The 19,070-nt window shown below is 44.5% G+C and overlaps 1 protein-coding gene across 1 annotated transcript in view; it reads right to left on the bottom strand.

Moving 5' to 3' along the window:
• The window catches only part of Dock5 (dedicator of cytokinesis 5), a 220,180-nt gene that overhangs the window by 120,644 nt on the left and 80,466 nt on the right, over nt 1-19,070 (bottom strand). Inside the window, exons 3-5 of the mRNA XM_008830960.3 lie at nt 17,261-17,301; nt 10,973-11,028; nt 8,560-8,656 (exon numbers count right to left, since the gene is read on the bottom strand). Coding sequence (XP_008829182.1) covers nt 8,560-8,656; nt 10,973-11,028; nt 17,261-17,301 — 194 coding nt within the window. The remainder of the gene's footprint in view (nt 1-8,559; nt 8,657-10,972; nt 11,029-17,260; nt 17,302-19,070) is intronic.

Genomic DNA, 19,070 nt, shown 5'->3' with positions numbered 1-19,070 from the left:
AGAAAATGGACTAACACACCCTCCTTCTGGCCTCTATTTTCTATACCCCACTCAGCCCAGGCCTGCCTTTTGCAGAGCCCCTTCCCTACTCCTTGCACTCTTCACTTGGTTAACCTTTTCTGCACTGTCAGCCATTGTCACAACATTGGGTATTTTCTTTGACCCTCTCTGCAAAAGCCAGCACAATCCTGGGATGCAGTAGGAATTTGAACTTAGGAACAAATCTGATGGCTTAGACTTAAAAGAATAGTTTGGTTTCAATTTGAGTAAAGAGCAGTTACCCCAAATAAAATTAACCAGATATTTTTTCTACCAGACATCCCTGTGCCTCATTTGGTGACTTTCTAATCCAGATGTCTATCTTTTTAATTTCTGTAGAGAAAAACAAAGTCACAAGAAAAGAAACTTTGGGGCTGGAGAGATGGCTCAGCAATTAAGAGCACTGACTCCTCTTACAAAGGACCCGGGTTTCATTCCCAGCACCCACATGGCGGCTACAAACCGTCCTTAACTCGAGTTCCAGGGGAATCCAAGGCCCTCTTCTGACCTCCGCGGCACTGCACGACGTGGGTGCACTCACATACATGCAGGCAATATACTCATAAAATAAAAATAATAAATAAAAAATTAAAAAAGAAAAGAAATTTTGCTTTCCATAGTGGCAAGAATACAGAATCATCCGTGGAGCATTATAGAAATTTGGGGACCAGTCAGACCACAGTGCTGATTGATCGGGTGTCAGAGAAAATGGACACAAACTCTGCTCACCACCCTTCCCCCTCCATGTGAGGTTTATAATTTAGAAGGAGAACGCTTGAGGGAGCATGTGGAGACTTGGCATCCATCTGTAATTCCATCATTAGCTTGCTATGTGACTCTCGCCAAAGATCCTTGCCTAGGGACAAGCATCTTCCCGTCTATGGCAGAGATGTGCAATTTAATCCTTCAATCAACCTCCCCATGGGCTATCTCTGACTTGAGTGCCTCACTTCATGTCGCTCTGCACACACAGTAGGCAGTCTACAAGTTTCCTCAGGATGGAACTTGGCTATAATGTTAAGTCTCTTGTATGTAGCTGCAACTCCTGGGCCCAGACTGAGTCCCCACTGACTGTCCAGCCATGTTTCCTTCCCTTCCTTCCTTCTTCTTCCCACTCAGAAATGTTTGGCTTGCCTCCCAAAGGTTTGATTTTTAAAGAAAAGATTCCAACATTTCCACATCACCTCTTATTTCTGGCCAAAGCCACACAGAAGCAGAGTTTACAATGCATAGATGATACAAACTGACAGAGGCCGGACTTTGCCCCGGGACTCTTCTGCCCTTGGTGAGCAGCCGGAGACCAGAGAGACCAGCTTAACTGCACCTCAGAGCATGTGCAACAGCAGCCAGCGGCGACTGGCAGTTCCGAGGTGAACGTTAATCTGCCTGGATGTACACCATGAGTGCCAAGACAGGAAGAGAGGGTGACTCAGAGTGTCCTGCCGGTTCCCCGCTCCAACCTCTGCCACAGGCATTTTCTCTGCTCCAGAGTTTTCCAGAACTATAGCAGGACGGGGTTTAAATTTGCAGGCAGCTTTTAAATGAAAGGAGCTCAGTCCTTCCCATGAATTACAAGCTAACAATTAAACTCGCTGATTCTACAGTATGTATTAAGTATATGACCAGACTCTTCTCCCTCTTTCCTCTCAGGAGGCAGGAGTAGAGCCAGGCTCCAAAACTAACAGAAAGAACAGCTTGACTTATCAAAACTCACTGGACTCCTCTGATGGGAAGTGGGGAGACCTGGGCTGCACCCCAAGAGATGACAAAGAGTGTGCTTACAGCACCAAAGTGTCTCAGACTTCCAGAACAGTCCTGCATTTGAAAATCCTCATCCTGCTGTTTCCACAAATACCATCTAGCTTGCTGCTTTTCAAGACTGGATTTTTAGTTAAGAAAATATGATCCCCATGACTCATGATGTATGGCTGTTCATATTCAAAAGGTATAACTAGGTTACCTCCATGGTTGAGAATATGTACTGTTCTTGCAGAAGACCTGCGTTTGGTTCCCAACAACCAAGTCAGATGGCTCACAACTGCCTGAAACTTCAGCTCCAGGGGGTCCCACACCTCCGGCTTCCACATGCACCTATACTCACATGCACATAGCCACATACAGATACACACATGCACATAATTTTTACAAAATGAAATCTTTTTACGAAGCATAAGTAGTCAGGTACATACCTGTAACCCCAGCACTCAGGAAGCTGAGGAGGGAGAACCATGAGTCTGAGTCTGGGGTATAAAACTAACTGGGCATAAGCTAACTGGATTGTTACTAAGAAGATAAAGTTATGTGTTACACAGATGTGGCCATGTCTAAGTCAATGCACCATGCCTACCATATGGCAACGGGATTTGTATAGCAGCAGGGAGAGAGGCCGTCGCTGGAAAAGAAGAGGCCAGAGACTCCCTGATCCTGCCTTCCACAGCTGGGGAACAGGAATCTCCTGAGAGGCAGCAGGGAAGAATAGAGGGAAGGCATCGAACCCATCCTCCAGGAGTGATTAAGTCAGGACAGTCCTAAGAAGGAGTCAGGCATGGCTGGCGTCTCTGCCCCTCCAGCCCCAAACTGCCTGTGGCTAGGCAGACATACACACTCAGTATTCTTTGGGCAAGTGCTACAGCATGATGGTGAGCTTCTCAACCCCTCAGGATTCCTGGTCCTGTGGAGAAGCGGAGTGCCAGGCACTGTCTTGGAGACCCACACACACCGAACTCTCACAGAAAACTTTCAAGGCAATGCTACAATTAACTTGCATTGCCCAGGCTGCAGGAACAGCTACTGGCTTCCAGAATCCAAGTTCTTTCTGTTATGGTTTGTTTTCTGTAGCTATTATTAGTTGTTTTTTCTGAATATAAAAATACATACTCAGAAAGGGAGGGAGCTGCCTGAGGACGGCTTGGTCTGCCTGGTGCCACTGTCCACTGTCTTGGCGCTTCACCAGGTGAGCACATTGATCAAGACATTGATTCCTTTCTCCATCAACTCCTGGAAACACCCAGTGAATGGCTCCAACCAAGGATCAGCTCTGTGGGCAAAGCTCACCAGGAACTCCTGTGGATGTGCACAGTGCATTCTGGAAGAAGTCATGCCTCTTGGACTTGAACTTCACAAGAAGCCTCACTCTCTATGGCATGGGAAACTCGGTCTGCTCCTAAGTGCTCAAGGCCACAATGCCAAAGATGATTACAGGAGAGAAAGACAATGGCCTTGGATAAACGTGGCACACGGAAGGGAAGCTTTGGTATCCCTGGCAGCCAGGAGCTGGGTGAGAGGGAGGCTCCCAGCCAAGGCTGTTTAGGGGAAGGATGCTGACAAAGGCTACTGTTTCGCCCTGGGACAGTATCAACAGTCACAAGCTCTCATTGGCAGAGTCCTTGACGGCTTATCTGCTGTCAGTGGATACTGTCAGTGTCACTGTCTCTTTTCATGTTTTTCAGTTCTGTAAAAGCCTGAATGTGAAAATACATACTCAGTAAGGTAGGGAGCTTCTGTGACAACTTTATAGGATGCCAAACTGCAGCATAAGTGGTGGAAACTCCAAATGACTTGCTTAAGACCACAGAGCTAGTTAAGACATTAGGACAGGGCCTGCAGAACTCCAGCTTCCTAATTTCTGAGCCAGTCCTTGGCTCCTGTAGCCTGCTTCCTCCACAGAGTGGAAGGCCAAATGAAAAGAGTACTTTACCATCACAAAGAGGAGAGGGACCATGAGGAAGGGACTGTGGAGAGCTAGTCATTCTTTCTACTTTGGGCGAGGGGGTTTCCCCCTCTGAGGTGTGGACAGTCCCTTCCCCTTTATGACATATTTCTGATTATTTGTCCCCCTGTACGACTGCTAAAAACAGTAAGACAAACATCTTTACTTTATGGAATAATCCAGTGTCTTCAAGGCTGGGTTTAACCAGCTTAATGGGTTGGATTTTCCCCTTCCAGAAGACTCTAGATGATCCACAATGTAAATTTCCAATGAAGAGGTAGGTGGATCTCTGAGAGTTTGATTCCAGCCTGGTCTACATAGTGAGTTCCAAGCCAGCTAGGGTTATATAGTGAGACTGTCTCAAAACAATAACAAAGTCTATGGGAGGAAATAGAGGGGGACATAACTCCAGTATTGATGCGTACTGCTAGAGCCTGCACTGATTTTTACACGAAATAAAGGAACACACACAGAGGATCAGAAAACAAAATGCTAAAAAGCAACATGGGGGTGGTGAGACCTGGAAGCCAGAAGTCTGTCTTCCTTTTACTCTTTCCCAGTGAAAGACAGTATTGGAGGTTTGCTGCTTTACCATGATAAACAAATCAGAAATTCTGTCTGAAGTGAACAGTCAATGAACTAGGAAAGGGGCTGGGCGGGGGGAAAGAAGAGTGGTATGACTAATAACAAACTCATCTTAAGCGGATTACTCCTTAAGGTTAAGCACCTTTTGCAAGCAGAACCAGACCACTGAGCCCTGCTGATGTTAAGCACCTCCGACCTCCCTGAATGTCTTCATAGCCTATATACAGCAGCTGTGAAGGCATTTAAAAAATATTCATGAGTAATGAGTCATTGAGACATCTCAGTGGGTAAAGTTGCCTGACAACCTAAACTCAATCCCCAGGACCCACATGATGGAAGGAGAGAGCGGATATCCAAAAGTTGTCTTCTGACTACCATAAGCACATGGTGGCAGCTATAAATAAACACAATAAAATATTCACAAATAACAAAACAATGATTTTGTTAGATTTGTAAATTAAGATGAGAAATGTATTGTCCTCTGAAAAGATTTTTAAAAATATTTTATTAATTATTTTTATTTTATGTGTAGGGTATTGCCTGCATGTAGGTAAGTGCGCCCGTGTCGTGCAGAGGCCGTGAAGGACAGAAGAGGCCATCGGATCCCCTGGAACTGGAGTTACAGACAGTTGTTAGCTGCCATGTGGGTGCTGGGATTCGAACCTGGGTCTTCTGCAAGAACAGTCAGTGTTCCTAACCACTGAGCCATCTCTTCAGCCCGCTCTGAAAAGGTTTAACTAACTACTTAATTAGGCTTTCCCTTTAAAATTCAATTCTGCTATTAAACAGGAAGACTCAGAAATCCTCAAAAAGTGCTTATGAGTTTCCCATGTGACTAGAAGGGGTTTTGACAGCACAAGCACACAGGTCCTATTTCCTCGTTCTTATTCACCATCCCCCTTTGGGGGAGGTGGTAGGGACAGAACCCAGGACCTTGTGTACACCAGGTAAGCACTCTACCACTGAGCCACACTCTAACCCTGCTTCTTAGTTTTTTTCCCTGGAAGACTGTTATGATAACTTGTGGATAAGGAGATGACATGGGAAAAAAATGAGCAACAAAGTTGTATTTGGGAGGGAGAAAAGGTCTTCTCAGCCATCACTCTGGGTGCTTCATGTGACATAAATAACAGCAAGAACAAGACCTCCTTCCCAGCACAGGATGTGTACTCCTTATTTGAAATGCTTGGCCCTAGGTTTTCCACTAAGGGGGCAGGGATAGGTTTAGGTATCTGCATAGATTTATTGAAGTTTCTTAGGGATGACGCTTAAGTGAAAATATGAAATTTGTTTATGCTTCATCGCTGCCTTCTACTCACAGCCTCAAGACAATTTTGCACAATATTTTAAATACATTTTCTGCAGAAACAAAGCTTCACGCATGAGGGCTGGTAGAGGTCTCTACTTGTGGCATCCTATATGTGTTCAAAATGTTTTGGATTAAGGAACATTGTGGATTATAGAACTTTTAGACTAGGGATAACTCCAGTTTGGCTGTGATATGATTTGCATCATGTGTAGGGGCTTGGCTCCTCCCATGTGGTGAGGTACGGAGATGGAGGAATCCTTATAAGGGGGGGCTTAGCAGGAGGACACTGAGAGCACTACCCTTGAAGGGACTAATGTACATCTGCTAGGACCCTGGTCAGTTATCTTGAGGGTTGTCATATAAACAGTGAGGTCCCCCTCCATGCTTTGCTTTCCTGTCATGCCACGAGCACTTCCCCTTTCACTTGAGCTCCTGCCATTCTGACACCACCCACCAGAGTTGAGCTGATTCCTGTCGGCAGGCCCTTGAGCCTGCAGAACTATGAATAAAGAAAGCTCTTTTCTTTCTAAGTTACCCAGTGTGCTGGTTAGTTTTTGTCAAGTTGATGCAAACTAGAATCACCTAGGAAGAGGGAACCTCAACTAAGGAATTGTTTCCACTGGATTGGTCTGTGGGCATGTCTTTGAGGTCAATTTCCTGACTGCTAATTGATGTAGGAGGGCCCAGCCCACGGTGGACAATGCCACCCCCGGGCAAGTGGGCCTGGATAGTATGAAAAAGCAGACTGAGCAAGCCAAGGGAGCAAACAGTAAGCTGTGTTTCTCCAGGGCCTCTGCTTCAGCTCCAGCTTCCAGGTTCCTGCCTTGAGGTCCTGCCTAACTTCCCTTAAAAATGGACTGTGCCTTGGAAGTGTAAGATGAAACAAATCCTTTCCTCCCCCAATTGTTTTTGGCCAGTGTTTCATCAACAGAAAGCAAACCAGAACACCCAGCTTCAGGTATTTTGATACAGTAACAGAAAAGGGGTGATGTGGGATGCTTAGCCTACACTTAAATTTCACACTCAACGATCAATCTAGAAAGAGTATGTTAAGGCACAAACTCATGTCCATGCAATTTCTTACCCATCAGACCTGCTAGACCACTAACAAATCAATTAACCAGAACTAGAAAGTGCTTTCAATGTAAGTACGAGCTGATCAGTGTTGGCCACAGTGCTCACAGTTGTATCCTTCCCCTCTCAGGGTGGATGATTTAGGAACTTAAGAGTCAGCTCTCCCATCAACTAAGCCTAAAGAGATCAAAAGATCACCTTTAATACAGGCATAACATCCCAAGGGTCAGACTGTGGGTTCGGCAGTAAGTGCTCTGATGGTCCAGAAGAAAACATTAAGGATTGGTGGGTTTAGAAGACACATTATGAAGAAGAACATAAATGAGTCTTGAAGGATAGGAAGGCAGAGATATCATGTACATTTCCACCACAGGGTTGGTGATTTCTAATGCTCTGATGCATCATGGGCTACAACAGTCCTGAACGGAATAAAATAACTTACGTGGACTCTTAGGGCTGATGCTAGAATGAGCTTTTAATTACTCTTTTTAGAATGCAGGAACTAGAACCAGGTATTCCCCTTAACTTGGGAAGACTGGCTTTTCAGAGTTGAGGTGACAAGCATCAAACGAAAGCCACATAAGAAAGTGATGGCCCCGGGTTCCCGTGTCTAACCTACAACCTCACCAACCTTGTTCACATGTATAGTCAGAGAATATATTTTGCTTCCATATGACTTCCTGGTCACTCACAAAAGTTTGCAAACCACCTATTCCAGTGTTGAGGGAGCAGCTTCTGAGACCAGAGGAGAGGCTTGCATGCTCACAATGAAATCTGAGCATCCTTGTCCACTTGCAAAATCGCTGTTTGTAGTTTGGTAATACTAAATCCTGGGTTTTCCAGATCCTTGTCCTAATTCATTTCTGTCCGTGAACAACACAGTCTTGTGGGGTCTCTTGGCTCCCAGTTCTGGAGCAAGGTTGTAGAGCTACATCTGCCAAAGGCCTTCTTGGTATAGAGCATCACGAGGTGAGAGTCACAGAGTATACATGCCTGTCTTCTGGTCTCTCTCCGTCTTCTAATGAAATCACTGCCTCTCAATCATGGGCCTCCAATCTGATGCTTCATGACATCCTAATCAGTTCCCAAGTCTTCTCTAAATACCACAGTTGGATTGTTTCCACCCTTAGTATGTCACAATGGGATTAAACTCTAACATGAGTTTCAAAGGGAAAAATTACATTTAAACCACAGAACTCCCAAACTGTAAGCTTACACATAACTTGTGATTATGGTTCATCACCGAGAGGATGTGCCCCGGTTTCTATGCAATTTCCCATCAAACTAGCATTTCGTATTAGCACTTTGAGGTCAAGCCAGTGCTGTGAGATGGCATCCTGGCAGTCAGACTGACCACAACTTAACATGGCTTAACATTCTAAGTCTGTAAGGTCCACTAGTCATGGCTAAGAACCGCCCCCCCCACCAAATGGCTGAGCACTGCAATATTTATAAACTCACTGGCATGACTGGTGACGCTAACACCAAGTTTCTCAGGCTCCTATTGGAATATTAATAGTTGTGATTGCGTCTACACTACAGGAATGCTACGAGGATAGACCAGAAAGGCCTTGGCAAGTGTTTTCAGTTATAACTCTCACTACTATCACAATCGGTGGCTTGAGAACAGACTGCATTAATGGCCACACTTACTTCCTTCTATGAGCCCACACCAATGGCCCAACTCTGGGGAAATGGGAATCGCTGGTTTCCAGCATTGTTGGCTTGGTGGGCTCCAGGGGAGACTGATGCTCCTTCATGCAGATGATGGTTCTGAAGCCCAACAGTCAGACTAAAGGTCCAGAAATGACACCTACGGTGGGTGACCACCACGGAAGCTTACCACATAGAGCTTGCGCCAGATGACGGCCCATTCTCGCAGAGTGTTCGTGAGCTCCTGCACCAGGGGCAGCTCCCCAGGAATCACCGTCTCGTGCTGCCTACAGAGGACCAAAAGGATGCACATTTTATGTGCATGTTAGGAGCTGCCTTTCATGACCATCACACTCCTTGATGATCAAAGAATGGGGCCGCTGTGGTAGGGGTAACAGAGTTCAGAGAACTTGAACACATTATAAACATGAGAGAAAATATCAGGTGTTCAGAACAGCATAGTCTACAAACTAAGCTTTCCGATGGCATTTCCTGTGCCCAGTCTCTACTTCCCCATGTTGTCTGTCTCTGGGAGCCCCAACGGCCAGCCAGGTTGGTTTGGCTGGTTCCCTCAGGCACTTGCTTCATTTGGTAGAGAGGTGCATGTTATGTGATCTCACCCATGGCCTGCTGGCAGGGACTGACCCACGCCATCTTCTAGAAGGGATTGAGCTTTCTTCTCGTCTGTTGCTTCCCAGGATGGAAAATGAGGAGACAGCAACATTCACACTCAGTAGACTGGCACGGCATTTACTCTCAATTTGCACACTGTAACCGGCAGAACCACAAACCAGGTGCAGAGGAAGGTGTGAGTGTGAATTTCAGGTGGAGTAAGGGAGTACATTACAGTAACAGGACTCGTCATGAAGCACGTGCCGCATACCAACTACGAAAAGTTACAGATGACCCGTGGCTTATGAGAGTCTGGTTTTGCAAGTTTACAATGGCTGCAAAGTGTCCACTTAGAACTACCCGCTTTTCACTTTTAACACTGTGCCCAAGAAATCACATGAGGTATGCACACATTATCATAAAGAAGGCTTCGTGATAGACGATTCTGTCCAACTGCTAGTATAAGGTTTTGAGGGAACTAGAAATAGGTAGGACTGAACTATGATGTTTCATAGGTTAGATGGAGTAAATATACTTCTTGCTGCTAATTTTTTAGTGCATATTAATTATAAAAAACGATGGGCTTCACTGTGACATTGACTTATGATTTTTTCCAATATTTAAAAAAAATTTTTTTTGGTTTTTTTGAGACAGGGTCTCCCTGTAGCCCCAGCTGGCCTGAAACTTCACTATTTAGACCAGGCTGGCCTTGAATTCACAGAGATCTGCCTACCTCTGCCTCCCGAGTGCTGAGATTAAATAAAGGCGTGCACCATCTGGCTGATTTTTAAAATTTTACATATATAAATGTCTGCCCACATGTATATACGTGCACCATGTACGTGCCTTGTACCCATGAGGCCAGAAGAGGGAGTCAGATCCCTTGGAACATTACAGGCAGCTGTGAGCCACCATGTGATTTCTGGGAACTGAACTCCAGTCATCTGCAAGAGCAGCCAGTACTGAGCCATCGTGCCAGCCCTGACTTATGATATTTTTAACTCTAGTGGGTTTATCAGGATGTAACCACATCATAAGTCGAGGAGCATCTGTGTTTGCTGTCTGGGCGTCCTGCCTTTCATCTGCAGCTCTAGTTAGACTAGGACTCCCACTCTGCCTTCCCACCAGTGTGACACTTGGAGGCAGCCCAGGAATGGCCCACCAGAAAGAGGAGGAGGAGCCCTCGCTCTTGGTGCTGGCTCTACCATGGAAGGATGTTGAGAACTTGAGCACGTCGCTGCCTTTTGTCTTAAAACGAGGCTGCTAAGCTTAGGATCTCTCAATAAATATTCTTTCTAGGTTAGAGGCTCCAAGACTCTGGGACCAGCTTCCCTGTCCCCATGGACATCAACATGGATTCCAGTCTGATTTCTTAGCTCTTTCACCTCAGGAATTCAGCTGCTTCTCCCTCCTACTTTGAGTGTCTTGCCTTCCTTCGTTGTCACAAAGTCAGTACTGTCCAAGACAGATGATAGAAAGAAGAAATGAGCACCTGAACATAAACAGATCTTCTCTCTCCACAGCACATTCCCACGCATCACTTCACTAGAACGTACGTACATCAAGCTCATGTCAAGTCTTTTCCTCCAAAATGCTGTGGAAAACCCAAGGTGTCCTTACAGCTAAATGTTGGATTCAAGGTTCAGAGCCGAATAGTGTAGGCTGATGTCACTCCTCCCCCATTATTCATGTGGACCTACGAGCACATCACACACACACAGACACACACAGACACACACACACACAGACACACACACATACACACACACACAGAGTAAGCAGTCAGTAACTCCATCAGGGAGGTGTCTTTACTCTTTCTGGGAGGAACAAGAACAAAAAGAGGAGGCAGAGGGAGGAATTACGTGAGGGGAGGGTTTTCTCAGCAGGCAAGCGGAACCACAGAGATGAGGTCAACATCAGTGGCTGCAGGGTGTTCTTTCATGACACTCTTACGTGTTCAGCACTGTTCAGGAGTCCGGACTGGAACTTACCCTCGGTCTTCTACAGTTGCCTCTTTCAAGTGGATGTAGGTTTCAGGGAAAATACCCTACACAGAGAGAAGAACTTCTATTATACAGCCATAAGAATACATCCCAAAGTGAAGAGCGTGAAGACGCAAGAATGACTGTGAGCACCTTGGGTAAAGGAAATTCTCCAACTGAGTTTGCAGAACGTGAGTTGCGTTGACTGGCTACCTCTCAACAAAGACAAGATGGAAACACTGAAATGGTAGAAATTAAACTTGGGGCTCAGGGTACACAGGATGCTTTGAAAAGAAAGGCCAGAATGTCCCAATGGCTCAGAGTTCCAACAGTGGCAAGGGGTTTAGTATTGAGCTCCTAGAATCCTTCCAGATCCAACAGGACAGGATACTTCCATCAAAGGGCCTCTCATGAGTGAGATGGAGTCCATAAAATGGTAGTGGTTTTCTAAGTAATTCCTATCGGCACTTTCTCTGAAGATCAAATGCAAATCAGTATCAGTGACCTGGTGATTTTCATCATTTCACAGTCTCAAATTGGTTTCCCTTCAATAACCCAAAGACTATTATGACATTGCCCTCTAGGGAAAAGAAGACCCAAATGAAAATCATGAAGCTGCTGGGTAAATCTAGACAGTGGCAGTGGAGCACGAAACCATCCACGAGCTCTTGTAAATGCCAAAAGCTCCCTGTTTGTTTGCACAAGACTCTCATTGGCGGAGAGACACAGAAGTGCTGGAGAAGGCAGCACTGACCCTCGATTTACCACAGCTTCCATGGCACAGTGGGTGAGCAGTTGCCACCTTGGCTCAGTTACCCCAGCCCTGCTCATAGAAGAGCTGGCATGGACTCTATGGATATTACATGTTAGGGATGATTGATGACAAAGATGAGAGGATACCCAGCGGTCCAGAGACCATGGTTGAAGATGTGTGTGCACCCTGTGATCCTTAACTGGACAGGAACCCAGGGAACATCAACAGGGGCTGCTCTTGTGGCATTCGGTGCACGGTATTTGTCTGTGCACTGCTGTCTTTCTCTTTTCATCCTTTGCCAATAAAACAGGAAACATCCAGAACATTGGGGATTAGACTGATCTCAGCATGAGTGATGACATTTGTGTGGGGGGGAGTCTTTCAACTGCTTCAGGCAGAAGCAAAACGGCCATCTCTTCAACAGGCACAGGGAACCATAGAGAAACCACATGCCTTCTCTTTTGGTTGGAGGCAGCGGTGATAGGTGATGCATTAGTGAGAATGTGCTATTCAAATCCCTTTACTGATAAAACTGAGAACACACAGAGACAGGGCGACCTTAAGTTCCTTCATCACGGGTACACAGGATACAGAGTGATTTGGAAAAGCTGATTAAACAGTAATAAAAGCCAATAAAATTTCAGTGTAACATGGAAGACTTTGGACCGCTGTTGATATTTGAAAGAGGAGCTATGGTGATGTGAGGAAGGCAGCAATTATTATTAATCAACTACTGCCAGACAGGATTATAAAGGGTCCTCATATACTCACTGTGTATTTGTTCTCATAATGATCTTTTACTATAGTGTCAGTCTGTGAACCATATCTGCCGTCACCTTGCCCAGTTCAGTACTTGCTCAGCTAAAGAATTGTTTTGTTTTGAGACAGCGTCTCTCTGTAGCCCCCACTGGCCTGGAACTTACTATGTAGACCAGTCTGGGTCACAGAGATCCACCTGCCTCTGCCTCCCAAGCACTGGGATTAAAGGTGTGTGCCATCTTTAAGGCTGGGTGTCTAGCCTTCGCTAGAGAATTTTTATGCATAACACTTTTTTTCCCCCTCCCTTCTTATTGTTTTGAACATTGGCTCAATTCTTGATTTAGTCTCAGAATCTCCTCCCTCTCGAGTTCCTTCATTGGTCTACACTACTCTCAGCTCCCACTTTACTTTTATGTGTAATATATTTTACTTATTATTTTTATCTTGTGTGTGTGAGTGTTATGCCTGCATGTAGGTATGTGCACCCGTGTCGTGCAATGCCCGCAGAGGACAGAAGAGGCTGTCAGATCCCCCTGGAACCAGAGTTACAGACAGTTGTTAGCTGCCATGTGGGTGCTGGGATTCAAACCTGGGTCTTCTGCAAGAACAGTCAGTGTTCTTAACCTCTGAGCCATCCCTCCAGCCCCAAAATAACTTTTGACAGTTTGCTTTCTTTTCTTTTTCAATATTTTATTATTTTTATTTTATGTGTATGAGTGTATTGCCTGCATGTATGTGAGCGCAACCGTGTCGTGCAATGCCTCGGAGGTCAGAAGAGGGCTTTGGCTTCCCCTGGAACTGGAGTTAAGGATGGTTCGTAGCCAACATGTGGGTGCTGGGAATCGAACCCAGGTCCTCTGCAAGAACAGTCAGTGCTCTTAACTGCTGTGCCATCTCTCTAGGCCCATAATATAGTTAATTAACTTTTATGTAGTTAATTAACCATATCTGGACGTTTTCTCCCCATTCAAACTATTTGGAAGCAGCATATTTTTACATGTTTTTAACAAATTCACTGACACATAATAGTTGTCCATATTCACGGATGGGTTACAGGGATATTTCAGTGCATATATGGTGTTTGCCACCAAGCCTGACAACCCAAGCTCGATCCCCGAGGACCCACATGGTAGATGGAGAGAACTAACTCTTGCAAGTTGTCCTCTGACCTCCACATTCATGCCATGGAATCTGAATGATCGCATGCATACACACACAAAAATAAATAATAAATAAGTGTAATGAAAATTTAAAAATATATAATTAAGTAGTAGTCACCAATTTAAAATAAGACACAACATTGCTGAGGCTAGGTATGTGACTCCATGGTAGAACATGTGTTTAGTATGTGGGAGGTTTAATCCCAGGAACTAATGAAATAAACAACAAAACAAATCAAAAACCAGATGTAACTCTGCTAATCCAAAGAAAAATCCTTGTGGGACATTTTTCAAATCGAGAAGGTAAAGTTCTACTTAACATTCTGCAATTATAATCTGGTGACTAGTTCCTCTTAGTCCTTGGGAATCAGCCAAGATAGAGGGACTCAGAAATACAAACAAATGATGACTTTGAGACATTGGTGTTGACTGTAAACAAATAGTCTATACAGCTGTGCAGACACAAGGATGTTGACGTGGAGAAAACACTCCTCACCAGCCTGTCGTTCGTGGCCTTATCTGCAGCATCGTAATGCTATGACAGTACTTGGCTATATGGTCACTTAGTCACTCTTGTAAATGTGACACGTAGAGCCTTCCCCATGCCACTATGGCACACAGAGGCCAGAGAAAATCTGCACGCTGTATCTCTGATGCACCTTCTCTTTCAGTTCTGCCTTTCTGTTCTCAATCTATTCACTTGAGGAAAAAAATAAGCTAATGATTTTCGATGTTATCCTGTCCACGATCCTGTCACGATCAATCTTCAGTCAGTTTCTTCAAAGCTTTAGCTATCGTCGATTTGTAAAGCCACTAGCTCCTTTCATCATGACTCTAAATGGCTAGGTTGGCTTCTAAATGACACCAATAATTTCCATGGAAACAATAGGCCTTTCAAATAGCTCTTCCCCTAAGACAGCAAGAGGCGGGATGGCATAGGAGGGCATTGCCAGTAGGCTGACCCTCTTAATAAAGGGGTGTCAAAACTGAACAACGTTCAAGACCAATGCCTTTAATTCCATCTATTTTTCTTGGATCTCTGCACAGAAAGATAATTTAGTTTTAAAAACATCACATCGATGCACAGGCCTTGTCTGTTGTCATATGGGTGTGTATTTGAGTTTTTCATTAACAAGGGAGCAAGGAGCTCTTACTGAAATATTTTTTCCCAAAAGGTGAAGTTTTAAGCTTCAAGGTTTTAAAGAACACTTTAATATATAGCAATATTACAAACAAATGCTGAGCTCAGATGCTGACTGGTCTACCTAGTATTTCAGGCAGACAACAGGGCACCACTAGCTAGATGGATTTGGACATGTTAGGAAAGCTTGGGATTGCCTTAGAAACCAAGATCTTCCACAATGGAACAAATCCTTACATAGCGAGGTGGTCTGGGAACTTGTTTCAATAGTACCAATCTGCTTTTCCGTCACTGTTATAGTGGGCTCAAACGCAGGGCCTTATGCATGCTAGGTGAGTATCAGCCATTGAGATACAGCACTAACTCTATACATTTGGAGACAGGGGCCCAAAAAGTTACTCAGGCTGGGCTTGAACTCACTTTGTAGCCCAACCAGGCCTTGACCTTATGATACTCCTGCCTCAGCCTCCTGTATCTGGGACAACAGGTGTATACCACCATGCTCAACTGATTTTTATATTTCATAAAACTTTGAGAAAGTTTTGTGTTCACTTTTTAAAATATAGAAAAGGATTGGAAATTAAGTGGCCTGAATATTCTTTGTCACTAACAAATTCAAAACCACAAAGTTGTGTGTGTGTGTGTATGTGTGTGTGTGTGCACGTGCATGTAATGGGGGTCAGGGGGTCAGGGCATATGTGCCATGGCTTGAGTAGAGGTCAGAGAACAAATTCAGAAGGTGGTTCTCTCCTTCTACTGTGAGATCCAGGGATCAAACTCAGGTCATTAGGTTTGCGTGGCAAGTGCTTTCACCTGCTGAGCCATCTTGCAAGCCCCAAGTTGCTAACTCTTACTGTGCTCTGAAATAACTTCCACTTCCATAATTGTGAGTAAAAATAGGGACTAACAGGGCTAAACCCACATCCAGAGGGCATGGGATGCCAGCGCCAGCTCCCTCTAGCCCCTCCACACTCTCGTCACTCCAATGCATCTGCCCTCCATACTGGTTTCTACGACAAGATCAGAGATGAAGTCAGCAAGAGACAACGTGGAAACCGTTCATCTGGAAATGACACACAACAGACAACTCTAGGGCCTCACAGGGGCAAAGGACCTCACTGGAGAAGCTCGTACCGGCAGGGACAGCAAATACTCCTTTGTTTTGTTATATTATTAAATTGTCAAAATGAATAAAATGTGTATACACAGTTATGCAAATACTGTGTGATTGAGGAATCAACTTCAGCCATCCTCACTCTTGGGCTTTCACAGCCTCTACCTTGTAGGAAGGTGATCTGAGGCCCTGTAATCTTTTGCAATTTGAGTGTTTAATACTAGCCTACCTGCACCGGATCACATCTGACCCATGACGTGGTTCGAAGAGCAGGAACTGTGAGTTGTTCTTCCCTCTTTCCCCTCATAAATCCAAAAGTGTGCTTCTCTCTCTTGCTACACAGGCTAGCTGTGAAATAGACTGTGCTCTTTCAAAAGAAAGTGCTGACAGGTTGCACTACCCCAGCAAGCAACATCAAAGGAACAGTGCTGATGGGGTCTAAAACAAACAAGGAGGGTGTTAGCAGAACAAACAGACTGCCTTTAGCTTGATGGCTAGCTGCTCTGACACTAACTAGGAGAGAACCATCCAGCCAGGTCAGTGTTTCCCAAACTTTGCCCATGATGAATTCTAAGAAATATATTTTTATGGCAGTTCAGTAAAACACAATAAAAAACACAAACTACATAAACATTAATATCTAAGGCAAACTTGTCGTGAGGTTCCATTTTGTTTTCTGTAAAATCTTGGGTATAATCTACAAGAAATGACTTGATGATGTATTACTGGGTTTGTGGGGCCCTACAGTATGAAAACCACTCTTTGCCCATTTGACAATGAGGGAAAAATTGAGTGACAGAACACTTCAGTTCTAGGATTTTAGCATTAAAAGGGGAAAGTGCATTCTGCCCCTGCCCTTCCTGAGAGAGGCCCCTTAGAGCACTGGTACTGTACGGCCTCCTTGTTCAAGCTCAGGGCCAGGGAACAGGAAGTCAGAAACCTCCTCTTAAATCAGTTGGAGGGAAACAGTCCATGGGACATACATCATTCCCGTTGAGCACCAAGGTCAAGAGTATTTGTTTTCAGATCAAAGGAAGGACCATCGAGAAGAAAGCAAACTAGCTCTAGAGACAGTAGATAAAGAAGTCAAACAGCATCACATAAAACCAGTAGACAGACTTCAAATATATGACAAAAACTAGTTAGGGCTAGAGACATGGCTCAGCAGGCACAGATTCTTGCCACCAAGCCCTGAATTCAGTCCCATGGACCCATATGATGGAAGGAGAGAATGGACTCTCAAAGTTCTCGTGACACCTCTACATGCACACAGTGGCACATTTTATACACACACACACACACACACACACACACACACACGAAAGAATGGATAAATAAATAAAAACTGTACATGATAAATAAGTCATACCTTCTTAGCTTTGTTCTGGAGAGTATATCCTCTATACCAGCCTGTAGGGGTAAGAGAAAAAGAAACATTTTATTTATGCTTTCTGGGATTACATAAAGATAGCAGCAACACACATTTACAGGTTCTACCAATTAGATTGAGATGGAAACCAAGGGATAATTAGCAGAACATTAGAATGTGAACCATTTGGATTTTTACATAGTAAAAGTTCTATCTTGGAGCTATATTCTCTTAATAAACTAAAGGATTTCACCTAGCAATAATACCATATTTACTCCTTTGGAGAAAGGATAGAATACAGAATATAAACAAGACAGAAAACAGCCCAATCTTTTTTTTTTCTTTTTTGGAGAGAGGGCCTCCTCATAGCCCCAGCTGAGCTAGAACTCACTATGTAGACCAGGCTGGCCGCTAACTCACAGAGACCCACCTACCTCTGCCTCCGGAATGCTGGGATTAAAGGTGTTTGCCATCACATCCAGCTCAGCCTGACCTCTTAATGCTTTACTGCTATTGTTACTCAACACATGTCTTTGCTTGAATAAACAGACTTTCATTGTATACATATACATGTATGTCTATGTTCATACATTCTATGAGTTACATTATAGTATTAAATAGGTATTTCAGGGCTGGGAAGACAACTCAGTAGGTAAGTACTTGCTCCACAAGCATGAAGACTGGGGTGCAGCAGCAAGCACCTGTAATTCCAGCACTGGGAAGCAGAGACGGGAGGATCCCAGGGGCTCACTGGCTGGCCAGCACTGCTGAAATGGGGAACTCCAGGTTCAATGAAAGACCCTGCCTTAAAAAATAAGGTGGAAGCCAGGCATGGTGGCGCATGCCTGTAGTCCCAGCACTTGGAAGGCAGAGGCAGGCAGATCTCTGTGAGTTCAAGTCCAGCCTGGTCTACATAGTGAGTTCCAGGACAGCTGGGACTATAGGGAGACCATGTCTCAAAAAGAACCCCTGCAAAAAAAAAAAAAAAAAGGTGGAGAGCTAAAGAGAAAGACACCTATCATGGACCTCTAGTCTCTACGTGGCACTCATACATGCACACACCAACAGACACAGACACACACATACGCACACACAGTTACTTTAAATATAAAGTCTACTGCTCTGCACTCTCCAGGTCATGAACCACGATTGCGAATCAATTTTTTTATTGCAGTGAGAAACTATCTATGCAAATATTCACATCAAAGACATTCAAACAGATAATAAAGCAACATCTTACACAATCCTTGGCAACACTATCTGTATTCTGTGAAATTTAAAAAAAAATAAGACTTCATTGTACTGTCTACTCTGAGGCTTTAGGTAAAGGCTCTGCTTCGTTTGTTTCTTTATTATTTTAGAATAGGGTGTCACACCACCCCAGCTGGCCTCAAACTCACAACAATCCTCCTGCCCCAGCCTCCCAAGTGTAGAGATAATAAGAATGCACCATCAAGTGTGGTTTGACTTCATTTTTAAAAAATCCAACAAGACATTACCTTATATGCATTTTCCCACCCTTCATCTTGGCCTGTACAACTTAATGTGCCCATAAACAAACATGGTTTTTAAAATCAAGGGCAATTTTATTAGAATTTAAGAGAAAAACACCCAGGGCAGGCAAGCTGTAAATCTCAGCAGCTGCTCAGAGAAGGACAACGGAGGAGAGAAGGAAAAAAGCCATGCCTTTGAGTTAAGCTGGCATGGAGGTCCACCCCAGGGCAGCAGGCAGCCAGGTGGGGGGAGAAAGGCTTTAGAGAAAGAGTAAGTTGTTCTGACCAGCAACTGACAGAAAAAGACGGATGGATGG

This window comes from Nannospalax galili, unplaced genomic scaffold (assembly GCF_000622305.1).
Source record: "Nannospalax galili isolate Female #2095 unplaced genomic scaffold, S.galili_v1.0 scaffold915, whole genome shotgun sequence".
Lineage (NCBI taxonomy): Eukaryota > Metazoa > Chordata > Mammalia > Rodentia > Spalacidae > Nannospalax > Nannospalax galili.
The sequence above is the reverse complement of the archived record's forward strand: the minus strand, read 5'-3'. Positions and strand labels throughout refer to the sequence as shown.